Consider the following 16,863-nt stretch of genomic DNA (forward strand, 5'->3'; position numbering starts at 1 on the left):
TGGAATTTCACGTGAAAGACCAATACAAAGTGGTGTACTCGGGAGAAGTGGAACGGAAATCCATACATGATTCCAAACATTTTTTTACAAATCAATAACTGAAAAGTGGGGTGTGCGTAATTATTCAGCCCCCTTTGGTCTGAGTGCAGTCAGTTGCCCATAGACATTGCCTGATGAGTGCTAATGACTAAATAGAGTGCACCTGTGTGTAATCTAATGTCAGTACAAATACAGCTACTCTGTGACGGCCTCAGAGGTTGTCTAAGAGAATATTGGGAGCAACAACACCATGAAGTCCAAAGAACACACCAGACAGGTCAGGGATAAAGTTATTGAGAAATTTAAAGCAGGCCTAGGCTACAAAAAGATTTCCAAAGCCTCGGACATCCCACGGAGCACTGTTCAAGCGATCATTCAGAAATGGAAGGAGTATGGCACAGCTGTAAACCTACCAAGACAAGGCCGTCCACCTAAACTCACAGACCAAACAAGGAGAGCGCTGATCAGAAATGCAGTCAAGAGGCCCATGGTGACTCTGGATGAGCTACAGAGATCTACAGCTCAGGTGGGGGAATCTGTCCATAGGACAACTATTAGTTGTGCACTGCACAAAGTTGGCCTTTATGGAAGAGTGGCAAGAAGAAAGCCATTGTTAACAGAAAAGCATAAGAAGTCCCGTTTGCAGTTTGCCACAAGCCATGTGGGGGACACAGCAAACGTGGAAGAAGGTGCTCTGGTCAGATGAGACCAAAATGGAACTTTTTGGCCAAAATGCAAAACGCTATGTGTGGTGGTAAACTAACACTGCACATCACTCTGAACACACCATCCCCATTGTCAAATATGGTGGTGGCAGCATCATGCTCTGGGGGTGCTTCTCTTCAGCAGGGACAGGGAAGCTGGTCAGAGTTGATGGGAAGATGGATGGAGCCAAATACAGGGCAATCTTGGAAGAAAACCTCTTGGAGTCTGCAAAAGACTTGAGACTGGGACGGAGGTTCAGCAGGACAACGACACCTAAACATAAAGCCAGGGCAACAATGGAATGGTTTAAAACAACATTTTTAGAATGGCCCAGTCAAAGTCCAGATCTAAATCCAATCGAGGATCTGTGGCAAGATCTGAAAACTGCTGTTTACAAACGCTATCCATCTAATCTGACTGAACTGGAGCTGTTTTGCAAAGAAGAATGGGTCAGGATTTCAGTCTTTAGATGTGCAAAGCTGGTAGAGACATACCCTAAAAGACTGGCTGCTGTAATTGCAGCAAAAGGTGGTCCTACAAAGTATTGACTCGTGGGCCGAATAATTACGCACACCCCACTTTGCAGTTTTTTTTTGTTTTTTTTTAAATGTTTGGAATAGTGTATGATTTTCGTTCCACTTCTTACGTGTACACCACTTTGTATTGGTCTTTCACGTGGAATTCCAATAAAATTGATTCATGTTTATGGCAGTAATATGACAAAATGTGGCAATCTTCAAGGGGGCCGAATACTTTTGCAAACCACTGTATAATGTTAACCACTTCGGTACCAGCAGCCTCTGCCATCTTAAAGGAGTCATCAGGGGTTTCAAATAATAATAAGTACTACTTACCTGGGCTTCTTCCAGCCCCAAGTTCTCAGCCTGTCCCTCGCTGCAGCTCCGCGGTGAGCTGTTCGCTGCCTCTCCCTCCCGGTCCCCGGTGATGACGTCAGGCTGACCTGGAGGTTAGCCTGTACTGCGCCTGCGCGAGCGGCGCTGTCAATCACCGCCACGTGGACTGGAGCGTACTGCGGGTAAGTAGTACTTATTTTCATTTAAAACCCCTGATGACTCCTTTATGGACCAGATGCTGCTGGTACAGTAAAACGCCGCTTCCCGACAAATTTCCGCAAAAAGCCGCCGCTCCCGCCGGTCACCCCATCCTGTGCCCGCCCCAGGCTCCTCTCTCTGCTGTCTGATGGCAGAGCGCTGTGCACCGGTCAGGAGCCGCTTTCATTGGCTCCTGACCCTGTCAGTCAATGTAAGCCAATGGGATTGGCTTCAAGGGGAACTGAAGAGAGATATATGGAGGCTGCCATGTTTATTTCCTTTTAAGCAATAACAGTTGCCTGGCAGCCCTGCTGATCCTCTGCCTCTAATACTATTAGCCATAGCCCCTGAACACGCATGCAGCAGATCAGGTGTTTCAGACTTTAAAGTCAGATCTGACTAGACTAGCTGCATACTTGTTTCTGGTGTTATTCAGACACTACTGCAGAGAAATAGACCAGCAGGGCTGCTAGACAACTGGTATTGATTAACCACTTCTGTACCACGCTATGTTTTGCTGATCGGTGCTGCGTGGGCTCTCCAGCCCGCAGCACCGATCAGATAGCAGCCAGGCCGATCAGACTTCCCCCCCTTTTTTCCCCACTAGGGGGATGTCCTGCTGGGGGGTCTGATCGCCGCCGGCTGCTTGCGCTTGCGGGGGGGGGGGAGGGCTCTTCAAAGCCCCCCTCCGCAGCGCTTCTTGGCCTCCTTCCCCTTCCCTCCCTCTCCCTCCCCCTGTGAGCGGCGCAGGACGGGTTTCCGTCCTGCGCCTGATGGGATAGGCTTTAGCCTATCAGATGCCGGCAATCCCCGGCCAATCAGAGGCCGGGGATCGCCGATCTCCTCTACGCAGCAGCGCCGTATACATGTAAACACCGGGGAAGATCTTCCCCGTGTGTTTACATTTACCCTGCGAGCCGCCGATCGGCTCGCAGGGTGTTCACGGAGACACCCTCCGTGAACTGACATGAAACGGCCTCCATGGAATACACTTCAGGATTCAGGGGCGTACATACACGCACCGAGAATCCGGAAGTGGTTAAAAGGAAATAAATATGGCAGCCTCCGTATACCTCTTACTTCAGTTCTCCTTTAAAGTGATGACGGGGGACAGGAGCCAATGAAAATGGCTCCTGACCTGCTCACAGAGCTCTGCTGTCATAGAGACGGCAGGGCGAGCAAATTGCGGCGGGGACAGATCGGCGGTAAAGGCGGGGATGTGCAGTCAATGCGACTTAAAATCTAGATCCAGTCAGGGCCCCAGCACTATCTGCTGGATGTAGATTCGTACTGCGCTGTCCAGGACAGGCTAAACACTTCCAATTCTGGGATTTGATATCTTGAAACATATCCCATACAGTCCTCACTTTGCTTTGCTCTGTGATTCAGCACTACATCAGGATCTTAAAGGAGAATTGCACTTCTTTGAAGACCCTAATGTAGTGCTGAATCACATCATAAACGTGCTGCGGGATGATTCTGAGACTTAGGGCCCATCCCCACTTTAAACAGATTTGCAGCATTTCCCCACTTGCGAGCTGCACAAGGAAACCCTGCCTATCTGAGCGACTTGCTGTCCAGAATGCACTTCAGTGCATGGCACAGCTTAGCGATTCGGGCTGCAGCTACGAAGCAGAATGGGAGCCGCACCTCCCAGTGGAAATAGGCCCTTAGTCTCTATATTGTCCTAGGAAAACCTTTTGAGAATATTATTGTTCCAGCATTTACCGAAGAAATTATAGCAGTTGATATTATTTCTTATATTGCTCGTGTTACATTTTTTGCTCTTTTGTTGGTTGTTGTACAAGCTGTGTTTTGTTTGGCTGACATTAGATCCTATGGCTGGTTATGAACCTCTTATAGGACAGTGGTGGAGGTTTCACCAAAAAGCTGTATTTGTTCAGTCACATATTGTTATATGTATTGTTATACACCTGCAAGGGGAGTACTGTTTGTTTAAAAAAAAAAATGGAAAGAAATCCTGATATCTTAACCCCCACCTCTCCTACAATTCCTAAACCAGTCAGGAAAGACTGCTGCTTTTTACTTATGCTTGACAAGCTAGGTGTGACCTCAGAGTGCTACAGGTCAAAAATATACTGGTGTTTCATCCTTCGCATTGAGTCTTCATTTTTTGAATCGCACCTTCATGGCCCTTTTATGATGTTGTGAGATCATTTGGATCGGGCCCGGCAAGATCTTCCTTCCTTGGCCTCTTCTCTTCTTTTCTTTCTCCTCTTCTCTTTTTTCATGTAGATATCTTGGGGGCCGGGGCTCCTCAGAGACCTGGCTTACTTTTCCTATTTCCTTCTTCAACATCAGGCTTTTGATTATGTCTTAATAGTTATCCATGTTCCTTCTATATATACAATAATGTTCCATTAGCTTTAAAAACAATTATCATTTGCCCTCATGATCTTTAAACCCTCACAAGCTATTATATATAACTATGACTCTGTTGGTTTGGGATGCCAATAGCTGTGCACCCATATTGGACATTCTCTAATGTACTTGATAACACTCCTAAGCTAATGTAGTATTTTTCTTTTGATACACTGCGGTATTCTTTGTGCATTTTATTGACTGGAAATGTGCTGATGTTCTTTACTGTAAATATATTATGGTTATATAAATCTTCAAAAAAACAAACAAACTATACTGGTGGGTTAATTGTTGGCTATGCTTAGATATAAGAAACATTAAAATATCATTGCAAATCTCATACCTGCTCCATGACATGTTAGCAACACATGCCAGTAGAAACCCCACAGTGAAACCTATTACTGGGAATATAGTTCCTATAATCCACAATTTAGGAATAATTGTCCAAGCTTGCTTATACAATACTCCAGCAATCACGGCAACAATGATAATGAGAATAAATCCAGTAACAGATCCAACCTGAAAATAGATAAATATAAATTGCTTTAGTCATAAAAATAAAGATGGATTCATAAATGGTTTCATCAACCTATAAATTAACTTAAATAACACTTTAATCAATCTGCATTCATGGTTCAAAAATAAATACACCAGGGTATTCTTTTTGTTCAAAATATAGTGTACTGCAGATTCATATTCTAGAGTGCTCCACTGAGGGAGGTTGCTAAATGCATAAAATTAGAAATTGCGCTCAAATAGGTTGTTTTTTCTGCCATCCAGGCATTTTGTACTTCCAGCGGCAAGATGGGTGACACATAAATGTTTCACTTCCTGACCCCAGATCTTTAAAGTGCCCCCAAAGTGAGGGGAATATGAAGGCTGACATGTTTACAGTCCTGGCCAAAAGTTTCGAGAATAGCAAAAATTTCGGTTTTCACAAAGTTTGCTGCTTCTGTGTTTTTTTACAGTAGATATTTTTGTCAGTTGTTTTTGTACTATATTGAAGTATAATTACAAGCATTTCATATGTTTATTGTATTGGAAATGACATAAAGTTTATGCAAAGCGTTAATATTTGCAGCGTTTGCCCTTCTTTTTCAAGACCTCTGCAGTACTCCCTGGCATGCTGTCAATCAACTTCTGGGCCAAAGCCTGACTGATGGCAACTCATTCTCCCATAATCAATGCTTGGAGTTAGTTAGAATTTATGGATTTTTGTTTGCCCACTCGCTGAGGCTTGACCACAAGTTCTCCATTGGATTAAGGTCTGGGTAGTTTTCTAGCCATGGACCCAAGTTTTAGATGTTTTGTTCCCCAAGCCACTTAGTCATCACTTTGGCCTTATGGTACATTGTCCATCATGCTGGAAAAGGCATTGTTCTTAACCAAACTGTTCTTGGATGGTTGGAAGAGGTTGCTGCCCTTTGAAGCCCTTTTTTTCATGGCAAAGAAGGGCTTTGAGTGCATCTTATAACTCTTTATAACATTCTGGAGTAAATGCAAATAAGCATAAAAAAACTGAAGCCGCAAGTAAAAAAAATAGTACATTTCTTTCCTGCAGGCTCACATATCCCAGTTGATCTAGAGAAAGTAAAAAAAACCCTTACAAGGCTTGGCCAATTAACCTTAAAAGAGAATAAAAAATCCTCCCCAACTCTGCTGGTAATTAGGCACTCTCGTTCCCCCAAAATATTAGGCAGTGTGCCCCAAAACATAATGAGGCCATGTACTCTCTAAATAAAGCTACACCTAATTATGCTGCATGTACACTACCAGTTACATAATTATGCAGAGTTAGGCCGCATGGACTTCCTCTCCCAACACATGAAACAGCAGAGTACCTGTAGAAACATAATTAAGCATTATGCCCCCCCAAATTATTGATGTTCAGTGGTGCTTAGATACTAAAAACACACCTTTCAGCTCACTTATGTCCTACAGCTTTCCTGCTTTCAGCAATGTCCTTACCACACGGTAGGCCAGAAAAAACAAGAATGTTAGTATTGCATGATGTGGCAGCAGCGTATATCAGTTTGCAACACCCAAAACTTTTATAGCAGACAGCCGTGGTGTGAGATCTGCTGCTGCACTGCTTCTTGTCTGGCTTTAGAGACCTCATGGAAGGATGGGAGGCACTGGTGCTAAATATTCAAGGCATGGGTCTTGAATTGCTTCTTTACCTGCTTTGCCCAATAGTTTGGCACAGTGCAATGCAATACAATGCTACAATGCTATATGCATTTTTGTGCACTGCGCTAATCAATGTAATAAGGTTATGTCACTTACTTCACCTAGTGTAAATGAGTTCTAAGTAATAACTCTAAAGCAGATGTGGAGTAGGCATGAGCTCTTTCTCATGACAAGTATCTTTCAGCAAATTGGTTATGATTTTCTTACCTTTAAAATAATTTTTGCTTGCTTTGGCCACTTGTGGTTGACAAACATTCCAACTGCAACTGGAACGACTAATGCCACCAGTGAAATGCCTGGAATAAAGAGACAAGCTCTAACACTGCCATAATTCTTAAAGTTAAAGGAATACTATCGATTCACATATTTTTTTCAATTGACACAGGAATTGTTTGGGAAGTGCTGCTAAGTACTGGTGTATACATTTTAGTAGCAACTTCTTTGTTTACTGTTAGCAAAATACTTTCAAACTTTACTGACGCCAAAACTGACGGCTGACTGAGCCATGAGGAGAGGGGAAATTCCCCTCACACTTCATCAGTTAACTATGTGTAGTTCTGTGTGTGACAGAGAGAGAGAGAGAGAGAGAGCTCCCAACAGCTGCAGCTCCTGTGTCCTGTGTTTCTGACTGAAGTGTCTGAAGAGAGAAGAGGAAATGTAACTAATTGTCACAGCTTTTCATACTGTTTTTGCTTTCAGAGTTTGATATGTTTGATATTTGCTTTCTGTATTCTGATATGCAACTCTGGCTGTGCATTGAAGCAGACACCCCTTCTGCAATTGATTTATCACAATATAGCTAAATCCTACCCTCAATAAATTACAGCTTTTGCCTCTGATATTTAACATGAAAAGTAGGAAAATGTTTACACAGCTACTTAGACATTATTTGCACACTGTCATTTTAGAACACTTGGGTATCGATAGTATTCCTTTAACATCAAAATGTCTGTTCATAAGAACTACCATTGAGAATGTATCATAGCAACTGTCCAGAAACCAGCAGGTTTATTTCTTTGTGGAAACATTAAGTAAGAACGATCATTAGTTACTGTAGGCGAATTGTTTTAACACATTTTATTTATAAATCTGTCACATTGTGTGGCTGTGGATCTCACCAAGACAGTGGTTATAAGATACAGTGGTTAGAAGATATTTTGATCCGGCTGTGTATACAGAATTGTGCCTGTATATTTTGATGTTGGTGTGCTTCAGATTAACCACAGAATTTCGATGGGACTTGATTCAGGATTTCAACATGACTGTATTCAAGGTAGAACTTCTGCTGAGTGACCCAGTTTGTTGATTTACAGGCAATGCTTTTGCTCATTGGCATGTTGCTGAACCAGTGATGTGATAACAGATAGATGTCCTGAAATTCTACCTTACAATTTCCTGAACTTTAGAATCCTCCTGCTTCCCAATCATCCCATGCTCTGAAACAACTCACTTTACTCTCTACAACATCGTTACTCATGGTCTCTGTTAGTGTACAGTGTTTTTCACATCAGGGCTGATGGATTTAAATGTAATGTAAAACTTATTAAAGCTACGTGATGGGCAATAAAGATTTGATAAAGTCACCCACTAGTTATAGTTTTAACGTCAGCTCTTTCCCAACCACTACTAACCTGGTACCCTCAACAAGAACCTTTTGGCTGAACAACTCTTTCTCTGATAAAACCCTATGGGGCTCCTGATTTAGGGGTTGTCTAGTGGTTCCGAGGTGCAGTGCCCTGTCATCTGAGAGCTGTACAGCTATTTATCCACTGCTTTCCTCTCTCTAAACGTATATATCTGCTCTCTCTCGCTCTCTATCTATCTATCCTGTATGTATGCACAGATTTACGTACACATAGGCTTTGCAGAAGAACAGCCATTTTAATTAGGCACACAGAATGCAAGCTTCTTATAACCTGACCTCACCAAAGCTTTACCAACAAGTTCATGTGTCAATGGTGGTATCACATTAGACAATGTTCTTTAGATAGCGTTATACAAAGCAAGACAATATCCCAAGATGGGACACATAAAAAGGATGGACGTGGTTTACTGTAACTTGATAAAACTTTTGATAAGTTCAATACAGTGTCCCCTAATGTCACCCCTGATGGCTCTATCCATTTTAAAACAAGCATGCAAAAAAGTGCTTGTTGAAGTGTGTTAATAAAATAATGACACAAAAACAACACATTTGGGCACTCTGCTTACTAAACTAGAAGATGGTATACTTCGATCCCTGCCTGAAATTACGCTTCATCTGTGAAGATGAGAAGGTTCCTGGCCAATAGCTTGTTTCTGGGACATTTATTCAATGTACATTATCACCACAAACAGGTGCTCTTGAAAGACAAGAGACAGACCCTGCCAGTCCGTCACATTTTCTGTTTTTAGTAGACTTCCTCCTTTGCAGTACTGGGTCAGCTTCTGTGCTGAGATAACTTATTACAATTTTAAATATATTAAATGATAAAGTAGTTTATATATCTTTAAGAAGAATTTCCTCTAAAACTGCTCATGCCATTTGATAAATCAGCATTGATTATACACAATCTGATGGTTAGATCTTACACCATGAAGTTCGTATGATTCTTTAAATAATTTTTACATAAGGTGGCAGCTGCAACATGGCCAGTCAACACACTCACTATCCAAAAACATTAGTAGTAGCTTAGGTAAAACCTATATTAACTTTGGTAAGAAACTTTTTGAACATAAAGGATGCAGCTGTTATACTTACCAATGTTGTTATAAGGTATAATAATAGAATCTGAATCCACCCATTGTCTTGAGTACAGAAAAAGACACAAAGGCATCATACCCAACGCAAACAATGTAGAGCAGGTGGTCATACTTAAACTGTGAATAAAAAAAAGACATTCATGTTGGAGGTTGTGAGGGAGCAATAGCCAGATGAAAATATCTTTACCATTGACTTATTTGAATCACTTTAAAGAGGAACTGTAGTGAAAATAATTTAATGAATACAATTGCTTATTTTTTTTTTTTTTTACAATATTCATTTATAAATGATTTATAGTGATTGTTTGTTTGCCCTCTGTAAAATCTTTTCTTGCCCTGATTTACATTCTCAAATGTATCACAGGTCATGACAGCGTTAGTGCTGGCAAGGTGCATCATTTAGGAAGGGTTCCCTGTTGAGTGTTCTGAGCTGAATAGGAAAAGCGTCTCGTCTCCCAGAGTACACTGGGAGAAGGAGGCATAATTTACTACATTCTACTATTTGCCACTACAGTGCCTCTTCAAGAATGTAATACAATTAATTTAATGAGACAAAAAGATGTCAAATGTAAGATGAGGTAATATTCCCCCACTAATCAAATTTAAGATTTTAAAAACGTGAGCATAAGTATAAAACAAAAATGGTTACTTTAATTTAGTCATTCAAAATAAAGAAAGCAAAATTAACCACTTAGCACCTAAACCATTTTTTCCCTTATGGACTAGAGCAGTATTGACATTTCACCCATGCCTCTATTTAATCAGCAATACATTTATCATTGTATACATCATTACTTTTAGGATAAATTATGCTTTCTGTCTGTTTTTTCCCCAGGATTTATTTTATTTCCTATGCATTTTAAAGAAAAAAAGAAGAAAAAAAAATGAATTGAAGAAATACATGGTTTCTCAGTTTTCTTCAATTACTATTTTAAGATAAAAAGTGCTACCGCACATGATGAACACTAATTAAAGTTGGCTATTTATCTCATAGATATTGGGTTATGTACCTCATCATGTAAGGTTTCCTCCTCTTACTTATCCACAGTGGACTCTGCCATGTACACGGGAGGAAGAGGAGGAAGATGCAGCTGCTGCAAGGATAGGGGGAGTAGGGTGAGCCAGCTGGTTTTTCATCTATGCCAAGTGTCCCTCCAGCTAGCTTCTTGGTGAACCCAAAAATGGTTACTCGTGCAAGTGGTTTCCAGTTATCAGTGAATTCCAGCATGGTACCTTGATAGAATGCCACTTGTCCAATAAGTCAATTCATTAAAGGGACTCCGAGCAGTGCAATAACTATGGAAAGATGCATATCATTTTAAAGCTCTCTTTCTCCTCTTTCCAATGATATATAAACCGCCACCCTACGCCTTTTAGTTTTCGCTATTTTCGCGATTAAAATTGCCACGGCCGCGATTTCGATCGCGAAAATAGAGAAAACTAAAAGGCGTAGGGCGGCGATTTAGGGGTCGTCAGAAAGAGGAGAAAGAGAGCTTTAAAATGATATCTATCTTTCCATAGTTACATTGTATTACACAGGGCGACTTTTTCTGCTCAATGGAGCTGCTGACTTTGAGAAAAAGTCGCCCTGTGTAATACAATATAACTATGGAAAGATGGATATCATTTTAAAGCTCTCTTTCTCCTCTTTCTGACGACCCCTAAATCATCGCCCTACGCCTTTTAGTTTTCTCTATTTTCGCGATCGACATCGTGGCAATTTCAATCGCGAAAATAATGAAAACTAAAAGGCGTAGGGTGGCAATTTATATATCATTGGAAAGAGGAGAAAGAGAGCTTTAAAATGATATGCAACTTTCCATAGTTTTTGCACTGCTCGGAGTCCCTTTAAATGCCTTTGTATTTAAATATTCCACAGTCAACTTTCAGCAGTATTTTAACAAAGTGGAAACAAATGGGAACTACAGCAACTCAGCCTTGAAGTAGTGGGCAACATAAAATCATAGAGCAGAGTCAGCGCACATTGAGGCACACATTGCCCAGACGTTGACAACTTTCTGTTGAGTCAATAGCTACAAACCTTCCAATTTCATATTTGCTTCAGATTAGCTCAAGAACAGTGCATAGGGAGCTTCAAGGAAGGAGTTTCCATGGATTAGCAACTGCACCCAAGCCTTGCATCACCAAGTGCAATTCAAAGCGTTGTATGAAGTGTTGTAAAGCACACCATGGGGCTCTAGAGCAGTGGAGACATGTTCTCTGGGGTGACTTAATATGCTTCTGTGTCTGACAATCCGCAGGATGAATCTGGGTTTGGCAGATGCCAGGAGAACAATATTTGCCTAATAGCATTGTGCCAAATGCAAAATTTGGTGGAGGGGATAATGTGTGGAGTTGTTTTTTGCGGATCTGGCTTGTCCCCTGAGTCCCAATAAAACAAAACAATATGCTTCAGGATACCAAGATATTTTGGACAATTTCATGCTCCTAACTATTTTTGGGGATAGCCCCTTCTATTACCAACATGACTGCGCACCAGGCAAGGTCCGTTAAGACCTGAATGAGCAAGTGTGGTGTTGAGGAACTTAACTGACCTGCATATAGCCCTTACCTCAACCAAACAGATGACCTTTGGGATGATTCAGACCAAAGACTGTGGCCTTGCCTTTTTGTCCAAATTTGTGCTTGACAAATGCTTTTTTTTTTTTTTTTTTTTTATATTTTACTTTTTATTGAAGAAAGAGCATTTATAAAAACATCATATATACATTGAGTGCTACATACACAGAGTATTACAGCCAAAATCCAGAATTAACAAACCATATATGATAGATTATGCACATTGAATATGTGACCAAACGATGAAATTAGTTGCTGTCATGGGAAATGGTTCAGAAAATTATGACTGAGAAACCTGAAACTACGAAATGACGAGTTTTAACCTGGTCCATAGTAGGCTATACGTCTCATACTTCAGACCCTCTCTTCAAACCCTTTGTTTTCTTATTTATATAACACTTAACACCAGATTGAGACAGGGAAAGGAAAAAGAGAAAACTGAGAAGAAAGAAACAAAGAAGAGAAAGAGAGAAAGAGCTAGGAGGCGAGTGAGTGTGCCACAGTCCCCACAAACCTCCCCACTCCTCCCAACTGGTCCATACGCAAAGTTTTATGCTATTAGGCTGTGTTGTATATGTTTGGGTGTTTTCGGATATATTTACTGTACCATCCAAAAGACTATAATTGAGCAATTTATACAAGCAAGGATTTGCCTTCTTCAGATTCCCCCAAAAATGTCCATCTTCTCCAAATATCCCTAAATTTTTCCTCTCTATTTGCAGCTAAGGGAATTATTTGTTCCAAGTGTTTGAGAGAATTGAATTCAACCAGCCATTCATTAAATGTAGGAGCGTGAGTGGTTCTCCAGAACTTGGGAATTGTCAGCCTTGCGGCAGTGAGGATATGATGGATCAGAGATTTCTTGTATGTTTTTATTGGGCATGATATTTTTAATAGTAGCAGGGTAGCCGGGTCATTTGGTATTTTAATTTTGCTAATAGCTTCAATAATCGTACAAATTTTCCTCCATAGGGGTTGAATACGAACACAACTATGCCAAATGTGTAGCATGTCTCCATCCTCACTACCACAACGCCAGCAAGTGGCAGTTATATCTTTATTGAATCTGTGTAATCTCACCGGGGTTCTATACCATTGTGATATCTTATATGCATTCTCTTGGACCCTAATAGATAAAGAGCACTTATTAATGAAAAGAAGCATTTAGCCCATTCCTTCTCTGACCAATTTATATGTAGTGAACGTTCCCATTCTGTAATAAATTTTGGTATACTATCACATGTGTACATGAGTAGAGTGTCATAAAGTGCTGAGATCTTGTGTTCTATTGGAGGTGAAACAAAACAAAGATGTTCCACATCTGTATTCTCTTTACAAGTTAGATGAGCATCTAGCACTGAATGTAAAAAGTGTGATAACTGTATATACTCAAATTTCACTAAGGATGAGACTTTATCTGCTTCTATTAGTAAGGTCAAAGGGAGAGGCTTTCCATACGTGTTTCAGTTTTAGGTCTTCATTTAAAAGGGTGCGTAGAGTGTAAGATGGGTTAACCCCAGGGGGGAAAAGTGGATTATTTCAGATGGGCATTTCAGGGCCTACATAAGAGGCAATGCGATGTTGAAATAAAAGACTATCCCAAACTGTAAGAGATGTTGGCCCATATGCAATTCACTTTTTCACTTGAGTTTTCTCCTAGGTGATATTTTTAAACTTGTCAATAAAATGCCTTTTAACCACTTAACGACCGCCTAACGCCCATAGGCGTCGGCGGGTCGTTAGTGGTATAGCATGGAAATGGCCGCTCGATCGAGCGGCCTTTCCATGCTAGTTCACGGAGACTGTCTCCGTGAACAGTGTGCGAGACGCCGATCGCGGCTCGCACGCATAATGTAAACACCCGGGAAAGAAATCCCCGCTGTTTACATCACACGGCGCTGCTAACGTAGATCGGCGATCCCCGGCCTCTGATTGGCCGGGGATCGCCGGCATCTGATAGGCAGAAGCCTATCCTATCCGGCGCAGGACGGAACTCCGTCCTGCGCCGCTCACAGGGTAAGGGAGAGGGAGGGAAAGCCGGGGAGGGCGGAAAGCGCTGCGGAGGGGGGCTTTGAAGAGCCCCCCCCCCCGGAAAGTGCGGGCAGCCGGCGGCGATCAGACCCCCCCAGCAGGACATCCCCCTAGTGGGGAAAAAGGGGGGGAAGTCTGATCGCCCTGGCTATTTCCTGATCAGTGCTGCGGGCTGGAGAGTCCACGCAGCACCGATCAGAAGAAAATCACGCGGTCCTTAAGTGGTTAAGCTACCAGAAAGCTAGAAAATACTCAAAATTTTAATATTACTTTTTTAACCTACTTTTTGGTACTTTTTTTAGTTAAAAAGTGCTGAAAAACTATTTTAAATCGAAGATGAAAAATTATCTCCTAGGAGAAAACTCAGGTAAAAAAAGTGAATTGCATATGGCTCGTTGAGGTGAGTATGGCTGGTTTAGTAAGAAATCCTATTCTGTGTTTTGGATAAATCCAAATTCCAGCCCCCAAGTTGTGCCCTGCTAGCTTTTTCTCTAAAAAAAAAAAACCCATTGGGCTTGACGTTGGTCATGAGTCCAGTCTAGGATTCTGTTGAGATGGACTGCAAAGTAGTATGTTTTAGGGTGGGGTAAGGCTAGCCCCCCCCCCCCCCCCCCCCTTGGCTTTAGGTTTTTGTAGGACTTTTAAGGCTACCCTAGGTCTTTTGGATTTCCAAATATATTTTCTCATAAGCTGGGATAGTTTTTTCCAAAAATACTCTTTTACAGATATTTGGATGACGTACAGCAGTCTGGGCATCAAATTAATTTTGAGGATGTTAATCCTACCCATCCATGAATGCGTCAGATGGGACCATGAGTTAAGGTCTTTCTCAAACACTTCCAGTAAAGGTAAATAATTCAGCTCATATATCAACTTCAGATTTGAGCATAACTTGATACCTAGGTAGGTGATAGAAGTCTGCAGCCATTTAAATGGAAATTAACCCTGGATTACTTGTGCCTCTTTTGGAGGAAGTGATATGTTTAATATCTCAGATTTGTTGGAATTAATTTTGTAGTTACTGAGTGAGCTGAATTCCTCTACCGTTTTGAGAAAATTAGGGAGAGTGATCATCGGTCTAGTGATGTAAAGTAGCAAATCGTCGGCATAAATTGCCATCTTGTATTCCTTGTCCTGAATAATTATCCCCGTAATGTCTGGGTTGTTCCTGATAGCTATAGCCAGTTGTTCCATGTATAGTATGTATAATAGGGGCGAAAAGGGGCATCCCTGACGTGTTCCGTTCCCAATGGAGATCACCGGGGATAAGCAGCCATTGATTTTAATTCGTGCAGTTGGGGATTGATATAGGGAGAACATTTTCTGGAAAAAATTTGAATCTATGGGGATCCCTCTGTTAAAGTGGACCCAAACTGAAAATACAAGATTTCAGAAATAAAATCTATTTTCTAAATTATAATAATAAATAGCAGCCTTTTTTCAGCTGCATGATGAGAAATATACAATATTTTACATTTATTGGAGGAACCCCTCCCCAGGGGCAAATGCAGGATTTTTAAGGGGGGGGGGGGGGTTCCTGAAAGGTCCAGAAGCACATATGTCCCCGAGTGCTTCCGAATACAGGTGGCTCCATACTGCCCATGCACAAAAGTGCGCTGGCGTATTACGGAGCTGCCTATCTTTGGAAGTACTCAAGGACACGAGTGTTTCTGAGGGCTTCTGGTAGCAGCGAATGTGAACGGGGTACAGCTCTGGCACAACTCCCCGAGAGAGGAACGGGAGATCGACTTAGTTTGGACAATTCAGTGGAATATGCTACATAGTGTCACATAGCGCAAGCGATACCCATATGATGCAGGGATATATGCATCTGCGGAAGATGGCGGCGCTATATAAATACTAAATAATAATATTTTGCCTCACCAGGATTGCACTTTTATTTAGCTTTCCTGTATGACAAGAACACACAGCCAGCTCTAGGGGAAGAGGGAAACAAAGGTGAATGAAGGAGGCTGGTGCACACCAAGAGTGCTTCTGAGCGTTTTTCAAATCAACAGTGATTTGAAAAGCGCTTGGCTAATGTTACCCTATGAGGGTGTTCCCACAGCAGCGTTGTGACTTTATCAAAATCGCAGGTATACTGCATGTAGCATGTAGCATTGCTGTGAGCAATTCATTCAAAAATCGCTGTGAAAATCACTTCACAAAATCACACTCACAAATTGCTAGCGATTGCTATTGTCATTTTGGCGTTGCACTAGCCCAGAGAGAGGAGTGGAGAAATTGAGAATAGCCTGAGATGGAGCAGAGAACTTATCTGTATTGCAGTCCCACATCACACAGGCTACTTGCCTGTAATCGGTCTCCTGTCCCTGTCAGTCTCTCACACAAGTCAGAAAGAAGCCCTCCTGGAGTCTAGGGACTATCAAAAACTTTTCAGCTTGTTAATACAATACAATACAATACAATACAATAACATTTCTATAGCGCTTTTCTCCCATAGGACTCAAAGCGCTTAGGCTCTCTCAGATTCAGTAATTAGTAGGATGAAGTATTCACACAACAAAAGTTATATTTCTGCAAATGCCAGACTGAACAGGTGGGTTTTCAGTCTGGATTTAAACACGTCCAGGGATGGGGCTGTCCTGATCTGTTGAGGTAAGGAGTTCCAAAACGTAGGGGCAGCATGACAGAAGGCTCTGGGACCAAAAGTTTTTCCAAGTGGACTCTGGGTATGACTAGATTATTAGAACCTGTGGATCTGAGAATGCGGGGATTGCTACGCAGCTGTAACATATCTTTCATGTATCCAGGGCCTAGATTATTCAGGGATTTAAATGTCAGTAGGCCGATCTTGAATAGGACCCTCCATTCTATAGGTAGCCAGTGAAGGGAATGCAGGACTGGCGTTATGTGGCAGTGACAGGGTTGGTTGGTTAGCAGTCTGGCAGCAGTATTCTGTATCAGCTGTAGGCGGTACAAGGCCTTTTTTGGAAGGCCAGTGTAGAGAGCATTGCAGTAGTCCAGTCGGGATGTGATGAAGGCGTGGACTAAGGTTGGCAGATCTTCTGGGGGTATGAGGTGCTTGATTTTTGCAATGTTCTTCAGGTGAAAATAGGATGATTTCACCACAGCAGAGATTTGAGTTCTGAAGTTTAAATCCCCATCAATTACAACTCCC

General features: G+C 41.8%; 1 protein-coding gene across 1 annotated transcript in view; it reads right to left on the minus strand.

Moving 5' to 3' along the window:
- LOC137544204 (ileal sodium/bile acid cotransporter-like) overlaps positions 1–16,863 on the minus strand; it is a 44,858-nt gene that overhangs the window by 12,101 nt on the left and 15,894 nt on the right. Inside the window, exons 2-4 of the mRNA XM_068265259.1 lie at positions 9,109–9,227; positions 6,576–6,664; positions 4,522–4,697 (exon numbers count right to left, since the gene is read on the minus strand). Of these exons, the coding sequence (XP_068121360.1) occupies positions 4,522–4,697; positions 6,576–6,664; positions 9,109–9,227 (384 nt within the window). The remainder of the gene's footprint in view (positions 1–4,521; positions 4,698–6,575; positions 6,665–9,108; positions 9,228–16,863) is intronic.

Source organism: Hyperolius riggenbachi, chromosome 2 (genome assembly GCF_040937935.1).
Source record: "Hyperolius riggenbachi isolate aHypRig1 chromosome 2, aHypRig1.pri, whole genome shotgun sequence".
NCBI lineage: Eukaryota > Metazoa > Chordata > Amphibia > Anura > Hyperoliidae > Hyperolius > Hyperolius riggenbachi.